Genomic DNA, 20,538 nt, shown 5'->3' on the forward strand with positions numbered 1-20,538 from the left:
AAGATACATATTCATAGAACTGTTGGCATCAAGAAAGACTGAGGTGGGGTGGTTCAGAGAACACTGAGATCACGAAAGGAAAGGCTGGATTTAGATTTAAATAAATTTAGATTTAAATAAATAGAACATCTACAGAGCAATTCAGCATTCAAACAACCAACCAATCTATGAGGAGAAAGAGAGAGGACAGCGTCAAAAGTCTTGGGTGAATGTAGACAGTCAGCAGTGTTGGTAAACAGAAGGGTAGAAGGTGGCATAGCCAGATCTTGTCAGCTTCAAAAGGAAAAGGGATCATATTGAGTCTTTCCATAAATGAAGTGCTGTAATGCAATCAAGGGGGCCCTAAGTAGTTCCATGTGACTGTAAACAGATCTGAGCCTCAGGAATTCTTATTACTGTAAAGAGATGCCAGACTGACAGCACTCCCATTGAACTTGACACAGAGCCCCAGAGCCACTCCACAGAGAAACTGTTCTCTTCCTTTAGAAAAGAGGCTGTTTGGAAGTTCTGTAATGAAAGTGGCGTAGAACCAACAGTGGAGAGGGCTGGAATCCAATGCTGTCCCACCCCGACTGTATGACCTTGGGAGTGTCACCTCCCCTTCCTGGACATCATTTTCCTCATCCACATTGATTTATTCATCTATAAATCACAACTCCCACTCTCTGTTGCAGCCTCATGGCCGTAGGCACATCCGAGATGTTGAGGACAAAGCGTCAAGTAGGACACACCCCAAACCAAGGGCCTAACATTTGACAATTCTAATTCTCTCCAGCAAGCGCATGTGTTTTAAGTGAAAGTACTACAGGGTCAGGGTAGCACTGTTAGAGCCGTGGATCTTTCGGGATCCAGTCAGAAACAGACACGAGTTGAGGTGGCAGCTTCTACTTGGGTCCTGAGGGAGTCCATGAAATGTCTACTAATAAACTTCCCAAAAACAGCTTCCATCACTTTAAGAGATCCAGATGGAATTATGCCCAACACATTTACAATTCTGCAGTAAAAATTAAGTGTTCTGCCCGACGGTTGCACATTCTAAAGTACACATGTGCGTGACTCTGCCTTAAAAAGGAGCAAAAGTACTATTATTGGACAATAAATATAATTTACTGCCACGAAGTCCCCAAGCAAACTGAAACCAAAGGGAAATTTTTAAAAAATATATTTTTTGAAGCCTCCTGAGTGGAGAAAACTGTGAGGGCCCTCAGCAGGGTGGAAAACTCTGGCATCAGAGCTTTGTTCAAATCCCACCTCGGCCACTTTGTCCATATAGCCTTGGCTGTATTCCTCTGCACCTCATCTGTAAAGCTAAACCAGAAGCCTACCTTTTAGGGAGTTGAGAGGGTTTAGTGAGAAATGTTATCGTCTCATGTTAAGGTGACATAATTAAAACAAAAACAACGATAGGACTAATGTGTGGTGGAAGGAGCCTGAGACGTGGAGTCAGGCGCGCAAAGTTCAAACGCCATTTCTCAGCAACTGCAGGTGGTGATGCTGGGCAAATTATGTAACCTCAGTGCACTTCCATTTCCTCAATGTAAAATGGATTATTTTGAGGATAAAATTACATTTTTATATGTGTGTGTATGTTAGTTATAATATATGTCTATTAGCTTGACCCCTTAGAAAAGTTTGATAAATGTTTGTCCCTTCTTTTCTTTGAAAGTCATTACATATTAAATAAAAATGCTATTTTTCCACTTCTGGGGTTCAGCATGCTTCACTTCCCCTAGATATAACTGAAGTATAAACCTCATTTAAAACATGTCAAAAAAATAAAATAAAACAAAATAAAAACATGTCAGACACATAACAGATGTTAAGGGCAAAGAAGAGTTAAAAGCACTACAAAATTGTAAGATGTATTTTATTTTACATATCACTAACATATAATACATAATATAGTTTTGTTATATTCTGCTGCTCCCATTCCTTGGCTACATTACATTTAGCCTGAACCATGGGGATAAAATAAATAGAACGTCTACAGAGCAATTCAGCATTCAAACAACCAACCAGTAAGAAATTCCCCTTTTCCCCTCTTCCACCCCAGGAGACCAGGGATTGGGGAGTGGGGGCGGCTAACTCAGTCTCTGAGTACAGAGGTGATTTTCAATCTCCATTTACATCTAATGATCAAGTCACAGTCTGCAGGTAGACAACAGGGTCAGGAACCAATGAAATTAGTCCCATTAGAGACCTCAAACTCACCCCATGAAAAGGAAAGGGAGGCAATAAAGCCTGTGGAGAATAACTTTGACTCTAGTAGGACCATTCGTGGAAAGGTAATGCAGTGCTGGAAAAACTAGCTGTCTGCTATCCCCCAACCCCACCCTCTGCTTTACCAGATTGCATATGTGTGCAAATTGCCTCTTTGTAATTAGTAAGTACTGATGGAGGCCCCTTAAGTCCTGTGTTCCAAACATTGTCTCCCAAAAACATAATGAAATACTGCTTCTCAAGCTGGTCATTCTAAATCCCGACCCTGACCACACATTGGAATGACCCAGCAAGCTTTTAAAAGATACGGATGCAGGGTCCCCTCTCAGATCAGTTATTGTCTAATCAGGTATGGGCGGGGACGGGGGGGGGTGAGAGGGCGGGCATCAGTGGCTTTGCACGGGTCCAAGGTCATTCTACTCTCTAACCAGTGTTTAAGAGCAGCAGAGACATCCACATTCTCTAGCACTTAGAAAACACCTTACCCTTTCCACCAGTCCCTGAGAAAGTGAAAATATGAAAGGGAGGGGGTCCTTTAACATGGGCTGGAGCAAACTGCCCCATCTCAGAATCTATCTCTCTGACAGGTACATTTCTGAGATAAGGAGGTCATATCCTCCTGTGGGATAATGTACACGCAGTAGAGTTTCCCTAGATTCTTCAGAATGACCCGCCGAGTCTATGCAGAAAAAGCCAGCTTTGTACCTTGACCGCATCTTGCACTTCTCTGGCACGCCTGTGGCAATGACCCACAGGGCTGGGTCTCAGGTGGCTGCACCGGTCCCTGCCTCATGCTCCAGTCACCGCAGTTCTTTGACTGATTTCTTTTATTAATTTAATGCCTCTCTGAGAATCACCCACAGACCCATTTTCCCCCAAATTGCTCACTCTCTCATCCTTCCTCCCAGAGTCTCCCCAGATGAGAAACACTGGAGATTTGTTTTGTTTTGTTTTGTTTTTTCTTTTGTTGTTTGTTGTTGTTGTTTTGTTTTGTTTTTAATGCTCCTGTTAATCTTAGTCAATTCAGCACTCACGGGGCTGGGTACTCGAATATGCTCGTCAATATGAGAAAACAGTAGGCGAAGAATTACGACATGACTCCCCTTTGATTGGACTTTGGTTCCCAGGAAACCCAGTTGGACAGAAACCCCAACGGAAAACAAGCAGTAATTGCCCCCCAGTTGTCCCGCCCTTTGCAGATAAATGCCTTGCGGGATCCATCTGGCCATTCCACGCGGGGCCGCCTAGTCAGAGCAGATGTTTGCCAGCCAGAGGTTTGCCTTTGCACTATGCATTTTAGAAATAAGTTTGCTGACCGCCGAGCCCACTCCTAGGTGAGTTGCTTTTCCGTTTGTCTCTGGAATTTCACTTCCGGCTTTGATATTTCAAGGTCTACTTCTTAGCAGGAAAGGAGGTTAAACAAATTTTTTTTCAACCCCACTTTGAGATAGATAGTCCCAGAGTTTAACCTTTGAAAAGGGGTGAGGAAAAGTACAGGGGTACGTTTCTGAGAGTTTTCTATGGAGAGCTGTAGCCGTTTCCAGCAATTTCTTTTAAACAGCCATTCAAATGTTAAGGCCGAGATAGTCTTTCAATACTCGGAATGATGAAACAAAGCAGTTTCACCAGGGTATGATGGATAAACCTGGGTTTATCAGTATTTCACATCTGAAAACTTTAAAAGAAAGAAAATTAATCTCTCCCTTATTCTGCCTCAATGTCTACCACCCTTTATGGTGGACTACCTCACCTTTCTGCGGGTGTGTCAGGTGAGGGTGAGGCATTTTGCTTCTCCTCCTTGACATCCCAGGTTGTGTCCAGAGGCACACATTTTGATCTCAGGCTTCGGATTGTAGTTCTATCCTTCAAGAAGAATCACCATCCTGCGGACCCACCAGCCATGCTTCCAGCAAAGACTGACTTTCTCTCCTTTTGTTCTGATCCTAATTGGGAACAAGAAACTTATGCCAAGCTGAGCCAGGAAATAAATCATAAGATAGTATCTGCTTACTGAACACCACTGCTGCACCTGGAATTGCTGGAGAACACGTCCGCCATCCAATACAGAATGATGAAACCCGGGGACAGTATTGAACTATTTCCGGTTTTGACAGTATTGTTGGGGGACAATATCTGCCCAAACACTAACCCTCTGCCCTGACATCACTGCAACCTGCAGCCATTTCCACTTTGGTCATCTGACTCTTAGCTTAACCAAATTCTGTTTTGGAAACTGATGGCCATGGCAAGCACATCCTCACCAGCCTCTCGGCTACCTCGGGGGCCGCCACGCCTCCTGGGCCCTACCGGCATGTAGTGTGAGTTAAAAAGCCATGTTCCATTCGGAAAACATTTTCACTTACCTGACATCGGGGACAAAAGGGATTTGGGAAGGCAGTTACTAAAAGTTGCTTTAGCCTTCTGGTACTTACCCTGACCCTTTCTTAAGTTAAAAAAAATAATTTAAACAACCCGCATTCCTGGATTGAGACTCCCGCTGATCAAAAAGGAGAGTCTGCAGGAAAGCCTGCAACCACTTTGAAGTTTGCGTCCCTGGGTCCTGGCCGCACTCAGCTGTTTCAGGGAGGACCACAAAGGCCCCCTGGCCGGCCCCCCAGCTCGGAGCAGATGCACTGCTGAGCCAGATTTGGCTTCGAGCGCCTCACTTCCAAGCCCCTTAGGAGTTTATGAGGGTTACCCTGCTCCAACACTCCGTGCTCTGCCCCTTGACAGTGTTCAGATCCGTCAGGAAGTGAGACACGTAGTTCGACCAGAGCACTGGAGTTTGCAAATGATTTTTTTAAAATACAGAGTTGATCAGGATGGAGCACTCCTCTGGAGTGAGGCTTCCCAAACTCAGTTGCAGGTGTCATTACCAACGAAGAAACCATGTACGTTTGAGCACGTCACTCAAACTTTCTGTACCTTGGTTCCCTCATCTGTAGGGTGGCAGCTGTATTCTTTTCCTAGTACCAGAAATCAGGCAGCTTCAAACAACAGAAATCTATTACCTCACGATTCTGGAGGCTGGAAGTCTGAAATCAAGGTGTCCACAGGGCGGTGCTCCCTCTGAGACCCTAGGTATGATCCCTCTCTGCTTCGGCTGGTAGCTGGCAATCTTTGGCATCTGTGGCTTGTAGTTACCTCATTTTAGCGCCTGCCTCTGGCACCACAGGGCTATTGTCAATCATCCTTCTTCTATGGCTGTTTGTCAGGCTCTAAATTTTCTCTTTGTAGAAGGACACCAATCATACTGGATTCGGGCCCACCATAATAAATTCACTTTAACTTAATTTCCTCTGTAAAGACCTTCTTTCCAAGTAAGGTCACATTCTGAGGTAGAGGGGTTGGAACCTTAACTTTCTGGTTGGGGGAATGGGGTGGGGGGACACAATTCACCCCTTAACAGTGACAATAAATAGCACCTATCTAATAAGGGTCTCGTGACAGTTAAATTATTATTTATATATTTATATATATATATATATATATATATATATATATATATATATAGTACTTAAAGCGACTGTGCCTGGCACAAAACGTAGTATATGCAAAACATTCTTTAAAATAATTACTTGCTATTACTTGGATATGCCTTCTAGTTTGGAGGAAAGGAAGAAATCGAGTTACAGCCACCCTTCAGGGGTTATCATCCGGCTGCACACGTTTCACCTGAAGCCAAGTGACAGTGAACTATTGCTACCGGTGAATTATTAGGAATCAATCAATAATCCTTTGTTTGTGAACGTAATAGTGACGGTGAGAATAGATCATTATCAGGACAGTATCTCTGTAGAGAATGTTAAAACCAGTGTGCTAGGAGAATCATAGCTCTTAACACAGGTCCTAGAAGCAGGTGCCCTGAGTTTGATTCCAGAGTCCATCATTTATTAGCTTTGTAACCTTAGGCAAAGTCCTTAATTTCTCTAAATCTGTTCCTCACCTCGAAGTGGAAATAAAACTGTGACTTGCTATGGGAAATTCCTGATAATTCACGCCATGTTTTCAGCACAGTGACCGTCCTGCTTTGAAGGCTCCATGGGCACAGCTATCATTATATTTTCTTTTTAATTTGTAAATAAACAACATATTTACAGGGCTCAAAGATCAAAAAATATAACAAAGTGTACCTTGAGAAGTCTTGATTTCCCTACCTATAACTTTTCATGAGATTTATGTTCTTAAGTGTTAAGTACTTCGAATCTTACCCCCTCCTGCCCTAACCCATTCTCCTAGGCAGCCACCTTCATTAGTCTTCTGTGCATCCTTCCAGAATGTTTTAGTGCAGATTAAAGCATACAGTCATATGTAATCTTATCCTTCCCCTTTCTTTCACATATTGTCTTGTACTTTGCTTTTTCCTTTACAGTATATCCTGGAAACAGTGTCATATCAATTTAGAAGGAACTTCCTAATTCTCCTCAAAACTGATTAATTTCCCATTGTGTGTTTAAATTGAAGATATCCAAAATGTCAGTTTTCCCTCCTTCTTTGGCTGTATAGACCTGTGTTTTTAATATTCATATTCAATATAAGTTAACAGATATTTATTCATCAACTACTATTGGACAAGGAGGGTCATTTGTTTATTCATCTCGGTAATACAGCAAATTTATTTATTGAGTTTGCAACACAGGCCAGACATTGCATCAGGAATTGCAGTGTAATACTGAACACATTATAAGAGTCTCTCCCCTCACTGGATTACAGTCAACTAAGGAATATAAACAAATACACAGTGACTGAAACAGCCAAGGTCTCCAAATGAAGCCCATGATGCTAGAGAAGATGTGCTCCTGTGACTTCCACCATTCCACCATCACCATTTCACTCTTCCACTCATCCACTGGCTTCATCTGTTCCAGCTTCTGAAAGGACTTTGCACCTGTAACTCTGCCCCCTCTCTCTTGCATCATCAATAGCTCCCTTTGTACCGAATCATTCCCATTAATCTACAGACATGTTGTAACAACTTCCACTAAATGTTGGCTCATCCTCAGCCTTACTCCATCCGTACACACTCACATCCAGCTTTATGGAGGGACATAGCACTTGCATTTTGACAAATCTCAAATTTATATCTATAGTGCACTCGCTTCCTTGAACATAATGTCTAATTACTTAAGTCAGCAGCTCTTGAAAATCTAAGAGGCATCTCAAACTTAACATGTCCAAAACATACTCACTGATTTCTCTACCAACCTCACCCAAACTACACCACTCACTGGCTTACTCGGGTAGTAACCTGGGAATCACATTTGACTCCCCTATTTGGATCCTTCCCACAGGCAATCTAACAGCACGTCTGTTCGTATTATCTTTAAAATGTGTCCCAAATCTGCCCACTGCCTGCTGTCTCCACTGTGACTATTCTAGCCAAAATCACTATCATTTCTGGCCTGTATCCAGCCTCGCCCACATCCCACTAGTTAATTTTCCATCTAACAACCAGAGACATTTTTAAGTCTTTTGAAAACATAACTCTGGATGTTACTCCTGTTCTCATACTCCTCTAAGAATTCCCATCAAGCTCAGAATCAGATCCAAACTCCTCACCACAGCCTACAAACCCTACCTGTTTCTCCAGGCACATCAGCCACCCTCCTTTTTGCTCACTCTTCTCTGTCACTGTACTTGGGTGCTTCCGATATACTGTCTCAGGGCCTTTGCACTTACTTTCCCCTAGCATGGAACATTCCTTTTCCAGATACTCACATAGCTTCTCTCTGAATGCATCCAAGTATCTAACCAAGTATCATCTGTTTTGGTCAATACTGCTATGTAACAAACCATCCCAAGACAGTAGCTTAAAATAATACCGATTATTTTACTGGCTCATGAGTCCAAGGGTGGACTGGGCTCCGTGAAGGGGTTCCCATGGGTCTCCCACGTGGACGTAGTCAGATGGTGACTTGGCCCGGGATTCTTATGATGGCTTCTTCACTCTCGTGTCTTTCACTTGGGCTGGGAAGACTCAAACCACTAGGGGCTGGAACACTTAAGTCTCCTTGAGAATCTATCTCCACGTCTTTCTCTTTGTCTTCCATGTGGTAGACTCAGTATTCAGTTTTATCCATAGTGGGAAGGGGATCACAGAGCACATGTCTTGAGATAAGCCAGCAGAACTTGCATGGCCTTCTCGAACCTTAGCCTTTAAAACATGCAGGCTCACTTCCACCACATTCTACTCAACAGGGTGTTAAGAAAGACACTACTGGCTTCAGGCAGAGGGCACTTAGAACCCATCTTTGTTGGGAAGAATGGCCAAAAAAATTGTGAACACATTTTTACATCACCATACCTCCTCTGAGAGGGTTCTTTGACTGCTTCATACAAGAAAGCTCCCTCCTCAACCCCAGTCCGAGAGCCCTCCTCTTACCCTGCTTTCCTTTCTTTGATCGCTCACATGTCTTCATTGATACTGCGTGCTATATCTGCTGGATTCTCATTTACTGTATCTCAGCCACTAGAATGCAGACTCGGTGGTAAAGACATGTAGCCCCAGACACTAGAACCATTCCTGACACAGAGCAGGCCCTCTGTGAGGGTCGTTGAATATTGGCTCATTGGGAGCACCTGAGAGAAGCTCTTAAGTTAAGACTTGGGAAATCAGGAAAGGTCCTAAAAAAAAAAAAAAAAAAAAAGAGTGTTGGACATTATTGTCCTATTACCTTTTCGTTTGATGAATTACATGAACTAAGCAAACTGGCAGATCTGTGGGTTAAGAATGCAATCCTAAGAAGTTTATATTTCGACACTCAAAGGAGCCATATTGCCTTATTTATTGACAAAAAGATTCCTTCCTACAGCAGGTGTTTTTTTTTCACCTGGGTCTGCTGCAATGTGTCCTGGAGTGTGAGCTGTTCTGGAGGTTTCCTTTTAATAAAGCTGGAATCTCTTCATGGCCAAGAGATGGGAGCAGGCGTGCATCAATGGCCCTTCATTGAATGCATTCCTGGCCGAGACTTAGACCTCCTGTAGTGCTGCTGTACATCACTTTGATCTGGGAAGTGACTTTCAAGCTGAGATTGAAACACTTAGAGATACGTTTTACTTGATAAACACATTTCATCTAGGAATCCAGAAAGTGCTTTGCAAATACTTCTCCAGTCCGCCTAATAACTCAGCAGGGCAAAAGGCAGGTGGTAAGCATTGTGCACACACAGTCTTTGAGCCACAAAACATTATCTGCCTAGTGAGTCAGAGGGGCTCAGGAGGGAGCTGTGGGCTCAGAAGGAGCTGTCCAAGGTCACTCATCTTCTTTCTTAATATCTATGTAGTACATTCATTTCAGTACAGCATTCCTTTTGCATAATCTACTACTTCCTGCTGATGATTCCCCAGGATCCTGCTTATTTTGCCTCCAAGTCACCAGGTATCTGGTGCAATGAAGGGAAAACAGCCAGATGCTCACACACTTTCCAGCTTATTTTTGTCTAATTTGACACCATTTGGGTTTAAGCTTAAAATAGATCCAGGCAAGAACCAAGCTGTCCAACTGATGTGCTTTAAAGATTTCATTTATTTATTTGATGGTGAGGCAGGGGGAGAAAGAGCATAAGCAGGGGGAGTCGGAGAGGGAGAAGCAGGCTTCCCACTGAGTAGAGAGCTGGATGCAGGGCTTGATCCCTGGACCCTGAAATCATGACCTAAGCTGAAGGCGGACTCTAAATCGACTGAGCCACTCAGGCATCCCCCAATTGATATGTTTTAAAGAATAGCTCTATTAAGGAAGGAAGGAAGGAAGGAAGGAGTGGGGAGAAGGGGAGGGAGGAAGGAGGGGAAAAAAGTATTGACAAAGTTATGACCATTTAGGTCATTTCAAAGAGGATCTACTTGGTGATGAGAGGGGGATATAGCATAGGGAACGGTAAAATGGCAGTGAACTAGGAGTGGAGAGAGGTTGATTCTGAATCCAGTTTTGCCACTAACTGTCCAACTTTGGATAAATGGTATAATTTTAGTTTTAGTCTCTCATCTGTAAAAGAGAACTAATAACACCTACAAAATTTATGTCTCAGAGGTTAGAATAAAAGGTTAATGAGAAAATGAGATTTGAAAATTGTCTAGTAAAACTAGAAGACAAATAGAAGAAACTGGGAGCACCTGGGTGGCTCAGTCGTTAAGCAGCTGCCTTCGCATCAGGTCATGATCCCAGTTCCTGGGATCTATCCCCACATCAGACTCCCTGCTCAGTGGGAAGCCTGCTTCTCCCTCTGCCATTCCCCCTACTTGTGTTCCTTCTCTTGCTGTGTCTTTCTCTGTCAAATAAATAAATAAAATCTTTTTAAAAATTAAAAAAAATTAAATAGAAGAAACTGCTTAGTTAAAAAAACATTTATTGAATGTTGTAGGCTGAATTGTGTCCCCTACCCCCATTCATATGTTGAAGTCCTAACCCCTAATACCTCAGAATATGACTATGTTTGGAGTTATGGTCTTTAAAGAGGTAATTGAGTTAAGACGGGTTCATTTTGCTGGGCTCTGATCCAATACGACTTACAAGAAGAAAAAATTTGCACACAACTGTAGAGAGGAAAGATCATCTGAACACACAGGGAGAAGCCAGCCATATATAAGCCCAGGAGAGAAGCCTCACAAGAAACCAACGCAGCGGACAGCTTGATCTCAGACTTCTAGCCTTCAGAACTATGAAAAGATAAATTTCTGTTGTTTCAGCCACACGGTTGTGGTATCTGATTATGACAGATACATGACACCTGATAGCTAGAGGGTTGTAAGTCCCACTCCCAGGACAGGGATGTGATCAGAGGACCTTTCTAGGGGGTCTTTCAGAGGATAGGGTCATTCCAGGGACGAACTCAAATCATGGTCTAGGAGGGCAATAAAAGATCAAAGGCAGAGCTCTGTACTAAGTCCGGAGTGTGAGTTGAACCTGTAAAAAGAAAAGGAGTCCTTAAGTTAGAAACTGAGAAAGAAGGGAATCAGCATGTACATAATTTATGTGGTTTTATTATTTATGTAAAAGATATTAGAGAACAGTCTGTGGTGATGCCAATGTTTTTGGAGCAGGATCCTCAGCCCAGTGTGTGAAACAGATGAATAGCCTTTCTCGGCAGCCCTCATCGTGGGCTGGGTTCTAGGCTTGCCAGCAAAAGACTTGTCACTCTGGAGTGTGTACAGTGGATATCACCTTCCATTGTCACCCTTCAGTCCATACTGTACCCTCTGAACTTAGGTATTCATTGAAGCTGCTCTCAGTGGCAGCTGGGAAAGAGAAAAGTATCATGTCACAGATCTACAGGGTGCAGTTTCTAGAACCAAGGGAGTTTTCCCTTCATTGCACCACATACCTGGTTACTTGGAGGCAAAATAAGCAGAACCCTGGGGAATCATTAGGAGGAAATCAAAGAGCTACCAGGGCTGCATATCTTTCCAGAAGCCCTAAGGGGGAATCCATTTTCTTGGTTCTTCCAGCTTCTGGAGGCTGCCTGCCTTCCTTGGTTCATGGCTTCTTTCCACTTTCACAGCCAGCAAAAGCCAGTGGGGTCCCTTCTTATGCTTTGAATTTCTCCTACTTCTTCTTCTGTCTTTATATCTCCCTGAACTGTTCTTCTGCGTTTAGGAGCTTACACGTTTGGAATGAATCCACCCAGAATAATATTTCTAAGTCACATCTACAGACACCTTTCTGCCCTGTAAGGTAAAATATTCTCAGATTCTAGGGATTAGATTGGGGACATGTTGGGGTGTCATTACTCTGTCTGCCGCACCATGTTAGAAAATTTGGATTTTATCATAAGAGTGATAGGAAGGTTCCAGAAATGTTTTCAGGAGGGGTATGGTACAATCAAATCTGCATTTTTAGAAGATCCTACGTACAATTTAAGGGAACTGGATTAGCAAGACATTGTTGTCATCCAGGAGAGATGTGATGTTAGTGTAGAACAGAGAAGCATCTGGCAGAGCTGAAGGATGGATGGATTTGAGAGTCATTTACAAACTAAACAACAGATTTTAATGGTTGATTAGCTATAGGCGATGAGTGTGAGGGTTGTAGGATAAGACAGGCAGCACCCAAGCCTCTGGTCAGGCCAACTGCATAAATGAAAGTGCTGTTCACCCAGACAGTAAGTACGGAGGAGGTACAGCTTTGAGAGGAGAGAAAAAATGATGAATTTGTTTTGAGAATATTTTGAGTTCAATGGACCATAATGAAATCCAAGTGCAGATGTACAGTTGGGAGTTTTATCCAAGAGCTTAAAATTCAGGAGAGATGTCTGGACGGCAGACCTATCTCTGAGCGTCATTAGCATGTGCATGGAAACCAAAACCCTGAGAAAGTGTAGAGAGAAAAAACAAAAAAGTGGATTCAAGGACAAGGCCTGGAAAAACAGCATTCCAGAGATGGTCTAAGGAGGAGGAGCACATGGGTGAGTAGGAGAACCGAAGGAAGAGAAAGAAGAAATGGTAGTTTAGTGTCATTCAGTCCAAGGGAAAAGAGTATTTTAAACAGCAAGAATGGCTAATTGCATTGACCCCTGTAAGGAAGTCAATAAGAGAAGCACTGAAAGGACCAATTGAGCCACATGGGAGTCATCGTTGACTTTGGCCAGAGCAATGTCCCTGGGGCAGGAGGGCTGAGCCATTGATTGGGAGTAAGGAACAAAATACAGGATTCAAACTACTCTCCCAGGGAAGTTGGCTAAAAGGATGAGAGAATTTAAGAAGTACCTAAAGATGAAGGGGGAGATGAAACTCTTTTTTTCCCCCCTTTTTATGAAAGAGAAACAAATATTTTGATAACAATTCTTTTATAAGTTCTTTTACATTGTGAAAGGGCAGGAATGGGAGCAGCTGGAAAAAACATAGAGTTCACAAAGAAGGTCTTTTTTGTTCATTCATTTGCTTCTTTCTGTTTAGTATCAAAAACTTGAACACAATATACAACACATGGAAAGAAACTGGGAGGGAGGAAGAGTTTTAATGCAGACCATGTTCAGTGGTCTCACTGACAGTGACCTCAGTCAATGTCTCAGAGAGCTGGGATCTAGAGCCTTCGTGGAGGCAATGGCCTTTCGGAGCCAGCCCTCTAGAGCAAGATGCTGCACTCTAGAAAGGACAGGTGCCAGCTCTGGGAAGTCAGGACAGAGCATTCATAGGATGCTTGTTCAGTGGTTTTTGCTTTTGGTTTTGTTTTCTTTTCTTTTCTTTCATTAAAGAAGATAGTCATCCAAGGAGGTGTTGTAACCAGAAGAAATCCAAATGGTGAACCAAGAAAGAAAGTTCAAAGCTCAGAAAAGCACAGCTAAGCTTTGGATCTGGGGTGGGAGGGAAGGCTGTAAGGGCCAAAGTATAGGTGTTAAAATGCAGAATGGTGAGGGGTCAGTCCTGAAGCAGAGTGTGAAGGGTAAGTCTTGTTTAGGATGTGAACAGAGCAGGGGTAGGAAAGCTGGGCTCCCAGGTGCTTGCCTGGACCCGCTGGCTTACAAGAAAACCAGGCAACTGGAAGCTTTTTCAGACTCTGGGGGAAGCAAAGTGAAAAAAGGTCTCTAGAAGGTAGCAGGAAATCTGAGACTAATGCACATAAACAGGCAGCACGATGACTTGCCTGTTTCCCTCATCACCATTTTACTATGTTGTGGTTGGGTCAAAAGTTAAGTCACAAAGCAGTACAAGAATTCAATAAGAAGACCAATTGAAAACATAAAGCTGCTTATGATCCAATGTCAAATGAGAGATCTAGTAAAAGGATAATTTCTTTGATTTTCAGGGCTCCTGGATGGCTCAGTAGGTTAAGCATCTGCCTTCGGCTCAGGTCATGATCTCAGCATCCTGGGATCAAGTGCCGCATGGGGCTCCCTGCTCAGCAGGAGCCTGCTTCTCCCTCTTCCTCTGCTCATGCTCTATCTCTCACTCTCTCTCAAATAAACTTTAAAAAAATCTTGGAAAAAAAAAGGATAAGTCCTTTGATTTGGAAAGCAGAAAAATAGTAAATAAATCAGACTGGTTCGGGAAGACTTCTTGGACACAGACACGAGTCACACCATGAAGTTGATGATTCTGTTCTCTTAGTTATGGCCCACAGGTAGTAGAAGACAATGAGAAGCCACTTCCCATAGACTGCAGAATGAGCTCCTGGAGCGAATGGTCAGAATGTGACCCTTGCCTCAGACTAAAGGTAAGTGTCATTCCCCACCAATGCCATTCCCCACCAATGACCCCAAATGGAAACTGTGTTGCCAGCATCTCCAGGAAAAGGACTAGGAGGCAGGGAGCTCCCACCCCCACCCCCACTGAGTTCCCAATTAAGAAGGAAAGATAAATATCTACGTGGATGAGGCTCAGTTTGCCTAGAAATCTCACCATAGCACACAATAATAAATGTGTGCCTTGAAGAATCAGATGCTGAAGGACAGACAGACAACCCTAGCATGCGAGGTATGACTTTAATATTGGTGACTACTTTTAGGGCTTCCATCTTGAAACAATCAACTTTACTGGGTCTAGAGGGCTACAGTACTGTGGATGCAGTTTTAGATCATTACCCTTTTTTGGCCATAGAAATTCTAATATTTCCAGCTTGTTTTGCACAGTTCCGTTCAAGGAGCATTGAGATCTTTGGACAATACAACGGGAAGAAGTGCATAGAGGCAGTGGGAGACAGACAACTGTGTGAACCCACTGAGCCCTGTGAAGACGTGGAGGAGGACTGTGGCAATGACTTTAAATGTGGTACAGGTAATCCTCACATCCCCCTTACTCCCCATGGGCTTCTGTGCGCACTCGCGAACGAAAAGAACAAAGCCTGCTTTTACACGCTTATGTTTCCAAGTGTGAAAGGGGCTGGTCAAACGGCTTTCTGTAAATGTACAAAGAATTCAACTATGTACCTGCTGCCTCCCCTCCATCCGTGTTAAAGTCCATTTGCTTACATCAAGAAGAGAGAGGAAATCTGGCATGAAACACACAGTGTCTTTCTTGATTTTGATCACAGGCCGATGTATCAAGAGACGGCTTCTGTGTAATGGTGACAATGACTGTGGGGACTTTTCAGACGAGGATGATTGTGAAGGTGATCCCCGTCCCCCCTGCCGTGACAGAGTCGTGGAAGAATCCGAGCTGGGGCGGACGGCAGGCTACGGGTCTGTATTTGGCTGAAATGTTTCTAGATGAAGATGGGAGAAAGGGACTTTCATCTTTGCCTGCTGTGCTAGGGTGGTGGAGGGTCTGCACGGGGGCAGGGCAGCCCCCCAGTCTGCATTCTCCTTGAAACATGCTTGAGCTTAAAAGAAGGTAAGTGCAAAGTCAGTATCTCAAGATCATTTGGACAAGGTGCCCGTCCTCAGGAAGGGGTCTGTACAATCAGGATGATAGGTGATTTTCTCCGAGTCCAGCAGGAGGCGACACACCTCAGTTTAGAACTTCAGAAAGACCACAGCCATGTTCAAGTGACATGTTATCACTTGACATTGAATTGCCAGTGGTGGGTTTGGCCGTTCAGATGTTTGAATTGTCGGTAACGCTGTCTTCCATGGGAACTCGTTCTGGATAGACATCTGGTTATAAGTTCTCAGAAGAGTACAGCATTGTAGAGCTGACCCAAGAGGAAAGCGCAGAAGAAGCAGTTGTGATGTTGGTTGGTGATGGTGTTGAGACTCTGGTTCTCATTACAAAGTGAAGTTTCGCCCATTTTCTATGCAAAATGTAGGGGCTAGGGCCAGCTAAACTCAGATGAGAAGTCTTGGACAGTTTAGAACTCAAGAGTTTTACAGAATAATGACCACTAACCAGAGATCTGTGTTCTAGGAATTAGGAAAATGATGTAGGTCCAAGGGGCTGTTCCATATAGTCAGAGAACATTCCAGGGATGCCCATGGCATAGTTTCCATTTCAGTTTCCAAAAGTTCTGAGCTGTTTTCAATAATGGTACTTTGGTAGATTTGTTGCCAAATTGTACTCAACAGAGACACATCTTTTCCCACATCCACTGGTCTATTGACGGAGATGGCATGTGGCTCTGTTTCACTGTCTGCCATGCGATGTGTCTTATCAATCTCATAAATCTCAGTGCCTGGTTTATCACAGATGCTCTGTCAACACTGGGGAATAGACAAATAGGTGAATCAATCAATCAGCTCATGAATTAATGAAAATAGGTGCTTCTAAAATACTGTCAACTGGCATTAGGTAAGATTGTCCCTAGAAATAAATTCAGGTTCAGGACTTATTTCCTGGGACGGGGATAAGGAGAGGAAAGAAGATGAGGGCATGGTAAAAGCAAGGCTAATAGAGGGACTAAGGTACTGGGTCTCAACCAGGGGTGATTTGCTCCCCAGAGGACATTTGATGATGTCTGGAAACTATTCCAGTTGTCATAACTGTGAGGGATGGGACAGAGGACTCAGGGGGTGAGGGAGCACTGCCAATATCCAGTGGGTAGAGGCCCTGGATTGGACCAATCCTGAAAGGTACACAGTGGCCAGACCCACAGCATCAGTGGAACTCAGACTGAGAAACCCTATCCAGGGTAGGGGGCAGTTCCTAAGGTAAGGTCTCTGGATCAGGGTTGGCCATAAATGGAGATGTCTTCTCCCTCCAAGCTAGATTGAACTTGCATTTGTTGAATCTCAATAAGGAGAAAAATCCAGGGTACCAAGAGTTAGGAAATGGGTAAAACATTTCACACACCCTTTACTCACATTATAAAATCTCGTCCTAGCAACATTCAAGTATTGCCTACTAAGTGTCTTTGGCCCCTAGCCTGAAGGTAGGAGTCACAAAGTGTAGCCTGAAGGTACACAAAGTGTACGGTTTTTGTCTCCAAACACAGGAGGTTCTTTTAATAATTGTCAGTAAATGGTATGGAGGTTGTCAGACACCTTATAACCAGATCACAGCCTGCTCCAATGCGTTCTGACTCATTCTCCTGCTTTCCTTAGGGAGAGACTGTTGAGTCCATGGTCGAAGTCCATTATGACATTGTTTTTGTTGTATTTGGGATCCAAGAAGCAGTTTTCTCCTTAATCTAAACAGATGGGCTTGAAGCAGGGCTTTGCACATATTATGTATTTTCACTCAATGCAAATTTACACCTTGTGAAAGGATATGGAAATTTTAGCCCGCTCAGCTGAAAAACAATCATTCCTAATCTATTAGTTTTCTCTGTTTTCTCAGAAAACAGAGAAATGGATTATATAGCATTTGCTAGAAAGTTTCATAATGAGGCATCCCAGGGAGCTGGGTAACTATATCATCTTTTGCCCCGGTAAGGGCTGGTGACCGTGAATGACACAGGGTTGAGTCTTTAGGACCAAGGAAGAGGGTGGGGCCCCCCGCCATGGGGAAGGTTGGCTGAAGAGGTGAAAAATGAAGTAGGTCCTCATAGAATAATTTCACCAGTATTTTTTATTAAATTCCTCATTACCATGAACAATTACCTGTAACCAGTCTTCCTAAAGTCTATTATTCTCCACCAGCTTTCATTGGCATAATGCTTTGAACTTTCTTTCCTACATTTTTTCCTATAGATTTTTCATAATAATCCTGAGGTTGTCAGAGAAAGTATTATATTCATTTTATAGGGGGGGGAAAGGGAGGGAAGCCAGCAAGACCAGTTTAGTCTCTTTCAATTCTAGCAGAACTCTTTAGTTTCTAGTGGAACTAAACCCAAGTTTCTCTGACTTTTAGAAAACTCTAATTTTTTCACCATGCCACCTTACCTTGGCCTCTCCCCCCATGCTCATCACCACCCACGTCATTTCCCCCCATCACTGCAAAGCTCATCAATCAACACCCTAACTTCAAAGCAAAATGAACCTTAGAAAATGAAACTCCTTAAGTTGATTTTCTGAATTTTTGAATTAAGAGTATAGAAGAGAGGAAATCAGTAATTAATATTTAAGAAGAATTCTCAAAATGACATGCTTTATTATATCGGTGATATTCTTCAATCCTATGAACATTCTGTATTTATTTACCATGCATGGCTATTATTCTTCCAAGGCGCTCCTATTTACTCCTGTTTACTCCTATTACTTCTATTGGAAGTAATAGGAGTAAACACCCTAGTCATAGCAACAGGCTTAGAAATAGGCGCTCCTATTTACTCCTGTTTACTCCTATTACTTCCAATAGAAGTAATAGGAGTAAACACCCTAGTCATAGCAACAGGCTTAGAAACTGCTTCTACGCAATCCTATCTGGAAAATCTCAACAAGTCTCACCAGAAGTCATATACAATCAGACTCTTTCACACATGAAAGTCACAAGTACCCACAGTCATTAATTTATACCTTTTTTTTCATTTGAAGGACTTCCCCTTAAATTCTTAATGCCAGCAGAATTCCCTTGTAACACAAATGTTTCCGCCTTTTGCCTTGTAGGCATTTGAGATTCTCCAGAAGTGTTTAGGGAAATCCCCAACCCATCTTGTGCTCATTGAAAAAATAGAAATCCAAGCCAGCTGTAAATGATGTATGGTATGCAACAAATTACTTTTTTTATGTGATCTAAAGCATAGCACCCCTTCTGTGGAGGGAGCTTTCTTTTCTGTTCACCTGGCAAATTGGAACTGCTTATGGTTCTAGATGTTGGTATGAAAACAGGCATCTCTAGATGCTGGCAAAATACAAATGCTTTTTTTATTTCCCAGGCGATGACATTCCAACCATAGAAGTTTTCGTGTTTCTTGGCCGAATAAAAAAATTGGCTCATTCTAGACTAGACTGGCTGTCTCTGTAGTAGTGGAACCAAGTCAAAGGTTTTGAAACATTTCTTCCTTAGTCGTGCTTTAGCCTGTGGAGCAGTTTCATTGCAACTTTCCAGATGGATCCAGCCAACTAGTCTATTTGCTGTTCTGTAAAACAAAATCTTCAAAGTAGGGTATGCATACTGTGAGGTGCAAAGACTTTCTAAGGGGGAGACAGGTAAGTTTTAAATAATAGTTCTCTCAACTATTAGTGGCTTAACTCATCTATTGAACAAAGAGTGAATCTTCAATTCCATACATAAATATTTTTCATAAACTCGGAAAGTTTAGCAGCTCAGTAGGATCCAAGTTGTGAAGCCCATTCTCTCCTCTCCCTTCCCCTTTTACAATCGCTTAACTATCACCTTCCAAAAGAAGAGTGCTCCCCTCACCCATCTCAGTTTTACTCTGTGGTGGAAGAACCAAGAAACATTTCCAAATATTGGTGCTGAGTTGGACACCAGTGTCTTATAAGTCAACCCATCTCCACTTCTTTTTGAAAGATATCGTATCAATTTTCAGATAATGGATTATAAAAATAATTCTTAATGATAGACTACTGATCTCTTTTTGGTGCAAAACTCAGGAGATCAAAGAATCAAGTGACCTTGCCATGACAAAATGCCTTCTATTCTTTTCCACTTACGTACATGAGTAAAGTTTATCAACATTAATATCTACAAAAAAGGAAAGTAGGAATACGATTGATTATGAATCTTGTCTTTTTCTAGCAATAAATAATATTTATCCATGAAGGCAGGAACTAATCACTTAATTTAAAAAGACATCCATTCAACTCATTGAGACAACTTTACAAAAAAAATAATGTTTGTTAACTAAGTTTTTTTAATATACATATATATGCTGCTAATAATTTTACTCAATCCAGAAGAGTTTTTAATTATTTAGACCCAATAGTCAAAGGATACTTATTATTTATAAAATTTCAATGAATACCTTTTTGATACAAAAAAGTATTAAAAAAGTGATCCATTAAAACTTCCAAGCTGAAATAACATTACATTAAGCTGAATTTCTGTAGTGGAAATGGACTAGAAAAATAGATTGAAGAATCAAAAGGGGGTGGGTTCATATGGGAAATCTCTAAATCCTTCACTCATTTTTCCGTGAACCTAAAACTGCTCTAAAAAATAAAGTGTCTTTAAAAAAAAAAAAGAATCAAAAGGAATTCTACAAAATGTCTAGTTGCTAAAGAAATATAAACATTGCAGGGATTGGACACCCACCATCACTATGACATTTATAGTTCATCGGATTTATTTTAAAAAGAGGAAAAATAACTATAAGATAAATATTTATAGCATGTTGAGAAATTATATCCTTTGCAACAGCTTAAACTTAAGATGAAAAATCTTAGATGTCACACCAACATTATGCAGGCAGGCAAAATTTGTCGTAATTTTTTATAGAGTAGACGAACAGAAAATCTGAAGACTACTGCCTGAAATCACGCCATACACATTTCCACCTGCAGGATTTTGCTCACACCATTCCACCTACCCTTCCATCCCCATTCTGCAACACCCAAATCAAATCCTACTTCTTCTAACCTCTATTTATGACGCTGCCATGAGGTTTCTTCC

General features: G+C 42.3%; 1 protein-coding gene and 1 long non-coding RNA gene across 3 annotated transcripts in view; one reads left to right on the forward strand and one right to left on the reverse strand.

Moving 5' to 3' along the window:
- LOC116586956 overlaps positions 1–5,412 on the reverse strand; it is a 48,254-nt gene extending 42,842 nt beyond the window's left edge. The window contains exons 1-2 of one of the 2 annotated variants that reach the window (XR_004284226.1): positions 5,232–5,412; positions 3,971–4,163 (exon numbers count right to left, since the gene is read on the reverse strand). This is a non-coding gene — a long non-coding RNA (uncharacterized LOC116586956). The remainder of the gene's footprint in view (positions 1–3,970; positions 4,164–5,231) is intronic. The other variant, XR_004284227.1, reaches the window with a different exon arrangement.
- The window catches only part of C9 (complement C9), a 49,801-nt gene continuing 32,675 nt past the window's right edge, over positions 3,413–20,538 (forward strand). Inside the window, exons 1-4 of the mRNA XM_032337542.1 lie at positions 3,413–3,554; positions 14,260–14,365; positions 14,781–14,925; positions 15,182–15,329. Of these exons, the coding sequence (XP_032193433.1) occupies positions 3,478–3,554; positions 14,260–14,365; positions 14,781–14,925; positions 15,182–15,329 (476 nt within the window). The 5' untranslated portion in view covers positions 3,413–3,477. The remainder of the gene's footprint in view (positions 3,555–14,259; positions 14,366–14,780; positions 14,926–15,181; positions 15,330–20,538) is intronic.

This window comes from Mustela erminea, chromosome 3 (genome assembly GCF_009829155.1).
Source record: "Mustela erminea isolate mMusErm1 chromosome 3, mMusErm1.Pri, whole genome shotgun sequence".
Taxonomy (NCBI): domain Eukaryota; kingdom Metazoa; phylum Chordata; class Mammalia; order Carnivora; family Mustelidae; genus Mustela; species Mustela erminea.